Below are 11425 nucleotides of genomic sequence, written 5' to 3' on the forward strand. Positions count from 1 at the left end.
GGTACCTTCCCAATATTTTCATATAGGCACCAATTTCTATAAACTTCCCTCTTACCACTGCTTTTGCTGTATCCCATAAGTTTTGATTTGATGTATTGTCATCTTCATTCATTTTAAGACAATTTTTGATTTCTCTTTTGATTTATTCTATGACCCATTGTTCATTCAGGAGAATGTTGATCAGTCTCCATATGCTTGCAAATGATCTAGAGATTCTTGAGTTGTTGATTTCCAGATTCATTTCACTGTGGTCAGAGATGATGCATGGTATGATTTTGATATTTTATGTGTGTAGATTTACTGATACTGGCTTTATGGTCTGTCCTAGAGAAAGTTCCATGCACTGATGAAAAGAATATGTATTCTACAACTGTGGGATGAAAGGTTCTGTAGCTATCACTTATGTCCATTTGGTCCATACTATAGATTAGCTCTGTTTGTTAATTTTTTGTCTGGTTGATCCATCTATTAATGAAAGTGAGGTGTTGAAGTCCCCCGTTTCTATTGTATTGGAGTTTATGTCTCCCTTTAGATCCATTAACATTTCTTTTAAATTGTCAGGTGCCCTGTAATTAGGTGCATATATAATTATTATAGTCACATCTTCCTGTTGAATTGATCACTTAATCATTACATAGTGCCTGTCTTCAACTCTTTTAACAGTTTAATAGTCATACAATAGTATGACTATTGGTAAATAATGACTTGGCCCTGCCATTTTTTTCATAAATATTCATATGTTTACTTTGGATTTCTTTTGTACTTTTACTTTGGGATTTTTCTGCTTTTGCATTCTTTCATAATGATGGCTATCTTTCTGTATAACACATCCTTAAGCATCTTTTGTAAGGCTGGTTGAGTGGTGACAAATTCTTCCAGTTTCTGTTTGTTATGGATGGTCTTTCTTTCACCTTCACTCATAAATGACAGCTTTTCAGGGTATAGTATTCTGGGATGACAGGTGTTTTTTTTTTTTTTACTTCTGACTTGTATTATGTCTCACTGCTCTCTCCTAACCTGTACTGTTTCTCATGACAAGTCAGCTTTGAGCATAATTGGAGATCCTCTGAAAGTAATTTGGCATTTCTCTTATGCACATTTTAGAATCTTTAAGTTATACTGTGGAAAGTTTGACTACAAGGTGTCATGATGAAGATCCTCTCTGGCGATGTCTATAAGGAGATCTATGTGCTTCCTGTACTGGATGTCCCTTTCACTATCCAAAGTGGGAAATATTTCTGTTATTAATTCACTAAATAGGCCTTCTAGTCCATTCTCTCTTTCCAGAAATTCAGGAACTCCTAAGACCTGTATGTTGGGTCATTTGGTAGTATCCCATAAATTTATAACACTGGTTTTTGAGTTTTTTAATTTCTTCCTGTTTTCAAAGATTTGTCTTCTAGCTCAGATATTATTTCTTGTGCCTCACCAAGTCTGCTGTTAAAGCTTTCCACCACATTTTTTATTTGATCTACTGAATTCTTCATTTGTAATATTTGACATTGATTTATCTTAAAAATCTCAATTTCATCAGAAAAATTTCATTCATTTCATGTATGGCTTTCTTTAGTTTGTGGATTTGCTCTGATTGCTTTTGAGTAATCCTATGATTAATTTTTAGAATTCCATTTCTAGAATTTCATCAATCTCATTTTTATTTATTTATTTGACAGATAGAGTTAGACAGTGAGAGAGAGAGAGAGACACAGAGAGAAAGATCTTCCTTCCATTGGTTCACCCCGCAGTGGCTGCTACGGCCAGAGCTATGCCAATCCAAAGCCAAGAGCCAGGTGCTTCCTCCTGGTCTCCCATGTGGGTGCAGGGGCCCAAGCATTTGGGCCATCCTCCACTGCCATCCCAGACCACAGCAGAGAGCTGGACTGGAAGAGAAGCAACCGGGATTAGAACCCCATGCCCATATGGGATGCTGGTGCCGCAGGCGGAGGATTAACCAAGTGAGTCATGGCGCCGGCCCCTCATCAATCTCTTCATCTTAACATTCTAATTTTGGAATGTTGTGTTCTTTTGGAGGAATTAATGGTGTCTTCCTTATTCATTTTTCTTGAATTTTAGGCAATTGTGAAGTTACTTGTTGGTTTTCCTCTGATGGCTTTTATATTTGAACCATGCTTCTGTGGTTTAGTGGAATCTCTGTACTTTCAATGAATACCAAGAGGTGTGTTCTCAGTGTGGCTAGGGAGCTCTTGTCAGTGCTCCAGGGTGTGGCAAGTATCCAAGGTAACATCCAAGTTGGGTGAGAGAGATCTCTTAACAGAAGTAGGGAAATGATCACCTCTGTTGGTGTAATCACCCCCTCACCACCTCTCCTCCAAGCTGAGCAATGCCTAGATGTTATTCTCCAGTGAGTTCAGCACTCATATACACTGCCATATGAACTGCACAAAGGATCTGCACAGTTCTCCCTCTGAGCATGGTTCTTACTGCAATGACCTGGCCCAGGCAGCCAAAAAGCTCTGATCCTGTGGAGCCACACCCAATGATTTCTCAAAGACCTAGCTATACCCTGCACCCTCCTGTTTAGCCACTGAGTTCCCACAGTTATTGGGTGCAGAGTTTCCACTCTGTCTTGCAAGCCTATGCAGTGAACAGAGAGGCAAATTTTCCCAGAATCAGCTCTGCATAGGCAGCTTGAGCCTGTGTTATATTGTGAGACTGGAGGAGCCTCACGGTCCTACATGGGTGCCCCGGCCCTGTCAATCTTTCCAGGCAGGTTCAGAATCAGTGGGGACTGTGGCTATTTCCTCCTGCTAGAATCTCTGGATCATTGCATACACAAGAGCCACTGGATGAATGTTGCCCTCTCCCTGCCACTGCTGCCACTAATGCCGAGAAGATGGTGCACTGTCTCAGCAGTTGCTGTTCATGGGCACAAAAGCTGCTGCAGCAGCCTCCCAAGCCTTAAATGGTGGGTTCCATTGTGGAGAGGATGGGGTGAGATAAATGTACCACTTTTAATTTCACTGGGTCTGTGGGTAACCACTAGTAACCGCTAGCCCCTAGGGCACCAGTCTGGACTCATGATGTGCTCTCTCTCCAGCTATATCACCACGGGTTCCTGCAGTCTGGTTTCACCTCCATCTCCAAACTGTTGCCTGCTCTCAACAGCTGAAGTCGTGTGTTGTGTCCAGGTTTGTGCTCTACATCTGCACCTTCCACACAGGTCCACAGTACTTCTCTTCCTTTTGTAGAATTTCCAGTGTAGTTTTCTAATTCTCCCCTGGGAGTACACTTCCTACACTTTTTTTTTTTTTACTATTTATGCCTAGCCTACAGCAGTACATCATTCCCTATTCTGCCACCCTGGGATCTTCCTCAATCTAATTATATTTAACGAGACCAAACAATTTCTAAATCTTTTATAGTTCTAGAGTATGGATCTTAAATTTGAATGAGATTCTTTTTTGTCTTTCTTTTTCATAAAAAAATTATATGTATGCACAGAAGATTTACTCATCCTCAAAATATCTTGAAGAAAGAAAAAATATATATTCCTATAACTAATTCTTTTTAGAAAAGATTCATTATTTTGAAGGCAGAGTGACAAACAGAGAGACTGTGCAAAACACAGAGGTCTTTGATCTGTTGGTTCACTTTCCAAATGGCCACAACAGCCATGATTTCATCTGGGTCTTCTACAGGGAGGCAGGGGCCCAACTACTTTGACCATCCCAGGCTGCTTTTCCAGATGTATGAACAAAAAGCTGGACTGGAAGCAATGTACTTGAGTTTTTAAGCCAGAACTCTTTGTAAGAGGTGCCTTAACTAGTTGTCACACAATTAACCTTCCTATGGTTAATTCTTTAACCTCTCTTTCACTTATCAAAATAGTCATATTTGTGCTTTTTTGACACATTTCCAACACTTTCAGAAAGGTCTTATTCTTGCTACAATCATATCCAGTCTGGGAAGCAGAAGTAATATGTAGGAGTGTTTATTTCTTCCAGAAAAATTTAGAGAGGCATAAAGTAAAATAGAAGAAAAATGCATGCAAATAGCACAAAATGGTGCCCTTTATAGTATAATTCATAAATACATGTTGGTAGAAATTAACTAAGTAAAATAAATGTTATAAATATTAGCATTGTGTCAATTTGTTTAGGAGTGAAATTTTATTTCATCTTCTCTGTCATCTTACAAAATTTCCATATGTTCATCATAATTTTGTGTAGCCTTGGTAATTTTGTGTAGCCTTGTGTCAGGATAAGATGTTTAGATGAAAAGATTGTCATAATTTCCCCACCCTGTTGAAGGACAATACAGTTATTAAACCTGAAGGAGAAAATGTAGATGAGAAACAAATCAAAATTTTTCACTTTAGGGGAAGACATTTGGTGCAGCAGTTAAGTTGCTCCATGAGATACTTGAATCTCATTTCAAAGGGATAAGTTTGAGTCCTGGCTACTGTGATTTTGATTACAACTTTCACTTGATGTACATCCTCTGAGGCACCAGAAGATGGGTCAGATAATTGGATCCTTGACATCTACATGGAAGACTCAGGTGTAGTTCTTGGCTGCTGGCTGTGGCCTAGTCTAGCCCTGGGTATTTGGCAGGTGTACCAGTGAATGGAAGATATATATACATCTCTGTGTGTTTCCACCTTTGAAATAAAAAAGTGAAGCTATATGCTTTCTTTAAATTAAAATATTTAAACCATATAATACTTTATACATTAAAATCTTGTTTTCAATTAAGATTTAGAATATTATTTTAAAGAATTCCTAATTAATAAAAATAATACAAAACCCAAATGAATGAACTAGGGAAGCAAAGCAGAAGATTCTATGAAAAATTTCACAGAAGAAATAATACTGGAACAATCAACTTGGCTCCCATTCAATTTGTCTTCTGTGAAGCCTGAAGCCAAGATTAACATTTGGTAGGTTCTTAATAAGTTGTGTCAAATTAATAATTCAGAAGGAAAGAGGAATTCAGGGAGGAATACTGTAGAGAGAAAAGTTAAAGTAATATCTTGGAATATGATGCTGTAGAGCATATTTAACACAAAAGCCCAAATCAAGGACTGGCAAAAATTTTGTAAAGGGTCAAATAACAAATATTTTAGGTTTTGCAAACTACTACTACCTCTGCTGCAATTACTGAACTTTGCTATGGACAGAAACATTCATGTGCAGTGATAAATGTAATACTTTTTGTGACCGCAACCTTTAGTGGTATTATTCAACCATGCATACAAATGTTCCGGCTCTTGATAAGCACTAGTAGTTAAAACTGTTGCCCAGGAGAATCTATAAATAAAGGTGATCTTTGTTTCCTTATTTCAAGACATCTGACTTTGTAAAAGAAGATTTGTTGACAACATTTTTCCTTAAGAAACTCTGCAATGAAGATTCATCTCCTTTTCTTTATTCTATTCCTTTTGGTCACAATTTTACCAGGTAATATACAAATATTTATGGGACTATTTTACTAATCACTTTGAGGAGACAACTGTTGTTTCTTGCTTGAAATGTGATAATAGCATAGTTATTAAAAGAGTATTACACTACAGGTAATATGATATTTTGGAACAGAACAAAGCAATATTGTCTAAACTGGTGAGTAGTAAATAAAGTACATAATTTTCATAAATAATATTTTGTAGTTTAGATAAAAATTACCGTGGTTATTTGAAATATAAGGTAAGAGGGAGGTAGTCTCTATTACCTTTGCAATTCTTCTGTAGATGTAAAATTTCAAAATTAAAAAAAATTACATTAATCCTATCACTTTCATATACCATCAGTTATTTAGAATTTATTCTTGATGGGTCCTATATTTTGCTTGGAAGAATATTGCCCAATCAAGTAGTAAAAGGTAAGTGGATCCGTGTTATAAATCTATTTATCTTCTTCTTTTTAGCCTAAGACAATAGACTGCTTCCCATTAGTAGAAATCTTTTCTTAGTACTCTCTTCTCAGTCTTTCAGGAAAACTACATCCATTATTACCCTTTCTTTAAATAGTTCTTATCATTAGCTGACTTTGAGTGCTAGAGATCACATGAATGTTGAATCATACCTATGCACAAGCTATATTTTTATGCAACTTGCCTCTCTCCAAGAACTATCCCTACACTCATGGTATATAACAAGCTTCTCTTCTGTTGAATTAGTGTGTTGGCATCAATTTCACAGAAATAGTAAGTCCTGCAAATGTAGAGATCATTGGGTCTGTCTCCTTCTTCTTCAATAGCTTGGAGTGAAAGGATGAGCTAAATCTAGCCAGTTTGTGTTAGTGGCAATGAAATCAGACTCTTATTCACTAGTCGTCAGACAATAATCCTTTTTAGTATCTGGCTGTTTTTTTCTAAGCTCACCAGAAATCATATAGAGGATCAGGAGATAAATTAACTTGTCCTCTTACTTTGAGTATTATGAAATCCATAATGATAATCTAAACATTCATACATAACACATTTAAAAATAACCATTTAAAACTTATCAGTAAATAAAGTTCTATGTTGAGAGCAAACATCAGTGAAGATACAATGTAAATACACCCATACATATTTACATACTGTTTGCAGTGTTAAGATGACTAAAGTTAAAAGATAAGGATGACCCAAGAAACCATGCCACAAGAGACAGTGTAAGGAAGGTTTTCCAGAATATACTTCAAGTTCTGTGTGTCTTGGTAAAACATAGATACATAAAGTTTAGTACTAAATTACTCACTATATAATCAGGATATATATTTTCTCCTCAAAATTAAAAAAGATTGAACTAGATTTTTTAAACAGAAATGAGCAGTTAGAATAGTGTACCTCGCCTGGTATTGCAGTCACATTTGGCAGTTGAACTAAAGTGAATAAAAATAAATATCAATTGTTTTTAAATTTCATCTTCAGTCTTTTAGATGATGAAAGTCCTCACTTAATCTTGAGAGTAAAATTCAATTCTTCCTACTCAGAAAATTAGACAGAAAATATGTCTCGGTAAAAGTCCCTAGAATTTTACATACAGAGAAATATCAATTCAAGTAACTTAGCTTTCTTCTTCATTTTCTAGAGCTTGTAAATGCACAAAAAGTCTAGAAGAGAGAGTCTTGCATTACCTGGCCATTCCTTTCATTTTCCCTGCTAAATTGGAAAATGCATTATTGCCAAAAATGTCATCTCTTTAAAACTTCCATGTTCTTTGTATGTAGGATAGCATAGTATTGTAGTGAAAGGATGCCATGGTTTTACCTTGATTCCAGGGAAGTTAATGGAAGCCCAAGAAATAAGAAACAGATGAGTGAAAATAAAAATAACTCGTAAGTTGAATATTTGTATTAGGAACTTTTTGCCCAGTTCTAGATTCCACATTAAGTTGAACTTTATATAATGTTTAAACAAATTCCCTATCATGTCTGAAGGTTGTAATGTATTATAATTGATACATATGAAGTGTTGTAAGAGAATTGGAGGAACAGAGTACTTCTCTCTACAAGATATCAGAAGAGACATCAAAAACAAGATAGTATTTGAATAACATATGAGAGTGGAGATACTACTGGTTTGGTTTATCACTAGGACAATGGTTAATCAGTGATGATTGTACACTAGAAAACATTAGGCAATGTCTGGAGATATTTTAGGTCATCACAACTGTGCTACTGGTGTTTAGAAGTAGAGGGTAAGTGATACTTCTAAATGTCTTACAATGCAGAGACAGCCCTCCAGAGCCACAAATTGCCTAGCCCAAAAGGTCAATATTGTGTGGAATGAGAACTCTGACCTAAAGCTTGGCTTAGAATTTGACAAGATTTTATTTATTTATTTATTTATTTATTTATTTATTTATTTTTGACAGGCAGAGTGGACAGTGAGAAAAAGAGACAGAGAGAAAGGTCTTCCATTGCCATTGGTTCACCCTCCAATGGCGACCGTGGCCGGCGTGCTGTGGCCGGCCCACCACGCTGATCCCATGGCAGGAGCCAGGTGCTTCTCCTGGTCTCCTATGGGGTGCAGGGCCCAAGCACTTGGGCCATCCTCCACTGCACTCCCTGGCCACAGCAGAGAGCTGGCCTGGAAGAGGGGCAACCGGGACAGAATCCGGTGCCCCGACTGGGACTAGAACCCGGTGTGCCGGCGCCGTAAGGCGGAGGATTAGCCTGTTGAGCCGTGGCGCCAGCCAAGATTATTTTTAATAAACATTAGTCATAGTTTTACTCTTCTGAATATGGGAGAGAAGTTTGTCCTACGTGTCAATCTTTACAACATTGTAAGAATATCCTCATGACTCCAGTTACAAAATCATCACTCATTCTTTTGTGATTGATGGAAAAAGAATCAGGAGCAGTAGTTAATAACATTTTTCTAATAATTAGTGAAATAATAGTTTAGGTTTTATAAATCCTGTGCTGTTAATTGTGTTATCGTAAAGCAAAAGCAGTTGCAGACAATATGTCAGTAAGTGGGGATGGTTCTGTATCAAACAAATTTTATAAAAATAGAAGGCAGTCTGAAATTGGCACCATGTCTACAGTCTTTTGCTTCACAGTCAAGAGGATTAAGACACTAACAATGATTGGAAGAAATTCTTTTTAAATCACTATTATTTCAGAAACTGATGAAAATGAGAAACAGTACCAATGGTAGTTTTAGAAATCATGTAATGTCTAATAATGGTTGAACATTTTACCACTCTTACTTTTTTTTAACTAATGTTATCATCAGATGTGTATCTAAATCAAATCATGTTATTGAGAAAGTAAATTCTAAAATATTGAGAAGAGTTTTGGGAATTCAAACACGTTGACTAACATTCAACATTTTAGTAAATTAAAATCAAGCTATAGTAGAAATCTGTGGCAAGCTCATAAAGCACATTATTAATTACATAAGTGTTCTTAGAAAAGAACAGGGCAGTCCAAATCCACCTAGTTGACTGTAGAAATAGCCTGATAGATGACAAATTGTATTTACTGTTTTACTGTACACCTAGAGAACCATCCTTGAGTTAGTCTTCAATTACTTGTAAGACAGCAATTTGAAAACTCAAGTCCAAGAACAATTTCTGATTTTTAGGACATAACTTATACCAAATGGCAATAAATTCACTTACACTCTGTGCTGTAGGTTATTTTCACTCTTTTGCATATTGGAATTTCTCCTTTTAAAATGTAGGCATGTCTCTGTCAGGGTACTAATTCTAGTCATTCTTTCCTCCTTACAGCCAAAAGGAAATATCCCCAATATGGTAGCTTGGATTTGTCAAAAGAGTGCATAGATGGTAACGGTCGATGTAGAAATTATTGCCCTGAAAATGAGGTTAGAATCGCTTACTGCATCAGGCCAGGAACTCATTGCTGCCTGGAGTCTGAAGGATGAGAGAAGAAAAGAGACAAAGGCTCCAAGAGAAGATAAGTGTTATGAAGTCTTCCCAGCATATCCTTCAAGGCCTGTGTGTCTATAAAACTCAGAAAATTAAATAAATTTAATTCTGAGCCACTAATAAAGGGTTCCATTTCAGACATATGTCTGGTTACTTTACACTGCAATTTTCTCTTGATTTCTTGGTACCAGAAAAAAAGCATCATTTATTTTATGGAAGTTCCTCAATAATTACTCAAAGTTCTTTTTGCCTTGTGTTACTCAACATAAGTAATGTTGTTGGAAACCCCAGGTCAAAGAATTGGAGAAGCATATGTCTGAGACAAAAAAAAAAAAAGTGCCATTTTTAAATTATGCTACTCTTGAGATTAAGCATATGAAACATAAATACACTGGGCTTTGCAGACTAGGCTTTGATAGTGAAGATGTTTTGCATGAGAGAGAGTTGAAGTGAGAGGATGACAAGAGTGTAAGAATGGACGACCAAAGGAAAACCACAACTAGCTGCAATTTCTTCTCTGATTTTTTATTTAGTAGGGAAGAAATGTGCATCAGGAAATAGGAGAGAGGGTGAGAATGGAAGAAAAGAATTTTCAAAAGGACAGGAGACTAGCTAATTAGAAATTTTTTTCCTGGTAGTCAGAAACTATAGCTAACAGTTTCAGAGGAGATAAAAAAAAACAAAGGAAGGGAAAATAATCTTCACATTGCATTTTATTTGCTCCAGTTTCTCTCCTACTGTCTTGATAGCCCACATAGTACCCTTCCTTACAATCTTATCAATAATATGAGCACAACTATCACACACAGTTTCCATACAAAATGCTAATTCTTGAAATTAGAAATACAACTTAGTGATTTGTATTAATTCAAAATTAAAGGAATATCACTAATACCATAGCACAAAAACAAAATAGAAGTTTTCCATTTCTTCAAAAGGTGATTAAGTTCCCCAAAAGATAATTAATTTCTGGAAAATCACCTAAAGAAATAGGAAGCTTATTGAACATATATGCATGGGATAAGATAAGAATCTAGAAAGACATGAGAAATCAAAAAAACTCTTGATATTTTATGATGTTATCTCTATAAATTTATTGTTTTCCAAATGCAAATATGAGATTTAACCATTATCTATAACATTGTAATGCACGGAGAACTATTTTCCCCTATTTAGATAAGATATATACACAAATATATTTCTATCATAAGGGATTGATTTTTTGGTTTTTTATTTAAAAGAATATATCACATACACTACAAAACAATTATCCAATAAGCACATATTAGACCTTTACATGCATTACATGTATTACCTTTCACAGATTTTAATAACTTAAAATAGTGTTTGACTACTTAATGTGTTCCCATGTAATACAGATATCTTCATATGGGCAGAGTTGCAAAGAAAGAGGGATAGAGAGAAGGAGATCTTCCTTCTTCTGATTTACTTCCCAAATGGGTGCAATAGTCTAGTAAGCCAGGATCCGGAACTCCGTCTGAATCTCCCACATGGCTGGAAGGTACCCAAGCACTTGGGCCGTCTTCCGCTGCTTTCCCAAGTACATAAGCATGGAGTTGGATTGGAAGTAGAGCAGCCAGTACTTCAAACAATGGTCTTAAGGGATGCTGGCATCATAAGTGGCAGCTTAACCCACTGTACCACAATGCTGGCCCCTGAAATACTTTCACAATATTCATTTATAACAGGGTTTTCAGTGTTGGCAACAACTGATATTTGGTCTAATTCTCTGCTATGGGGGCTCTCCTGTCAATTATATGTTTAGTAGCAGGATGTTTCTCAGCATACCTGGCCTCTGCCCACTAGATAGCACTCTTTCTTTTGATTGTGGTGAGTGAAAGTCTAGTGCCATCTCAAATATCCTCTTTAGAGGATAAAATTCACTTGTTGCTAAGAAATATTGATTTCTAAAGTAAAACACTTATTCTCATGGAAATTTAAACTTAAAAATGGAAATTATTACATCAACAGTAACATTTTCTGGTAGCTAATAACATTTTCTGTACCTTATGAGAATAGCTACCTATTCAATATTTTTATATATTATTTTCTGTGGGCTAGAGA

At 36.1% G+C, this 11425-nt stretch overlaps 1 protein-coding gene across 1 annotated transcript; it reads left to right on the forward strand.

Moving 5' to 3' along the window:
* Positions 1-5245: 5245 nt before the first annotated feature.
* LOC100350911 (beta-defensin 110) lies at positions 5246-9479 on the forward strand. The gene is made up of 2 exons (XM_002714383.5): positions 5246-5420; positions 9182-9479. Exons 1-2 carry the CDS (start codon positions 5366-5368, stop codon positions 9334-9336), a joined length of 210 nt encoding a protein of 69 aa, XP_002714429.2. The 5' UTR covers positions 5246-5365; the 3' UTR covers positions 9337-9479.
* Positions 9480-11425: the final 1946 nt, after the last annotated feature.

This window comes from Oryctolagus cuniculus, chromosome 5 (assembly GCF_051225735.1).
Source record: "Oryctolagus cuniculus isolate XC-2025 breed Fujian yellow rabbit chromosome 5, ASM5122573v1, whole genome shotgun sequence".
Classification (NCBI taxonomy): domain Eukaryota; kingdom Metazoa; phylum Chordata; class Mammalia; order Lagomorpha; family Leporidae; genus Oryctolagus; species Oryctolagus cuniculus.

What these genes read in the sequence shown, in the direction of transcription:
- LOC100350911 (XM_002714383.5), top strand. Translation starts at nt 5,366, where the DNA reads ATGAAGATTCATCTCCTTTTCTTTATTCTATTCCTTTTGGTCACAATT. An exon ending in TTTGGTCACAATTTTACCAG is followed by an intron (nt 5,421 to 9,181) that starts GTAATATACAAA and finishes TCCTCCTTACAG; the next exon opens with CCAAAAGGAAATATCCCCAA.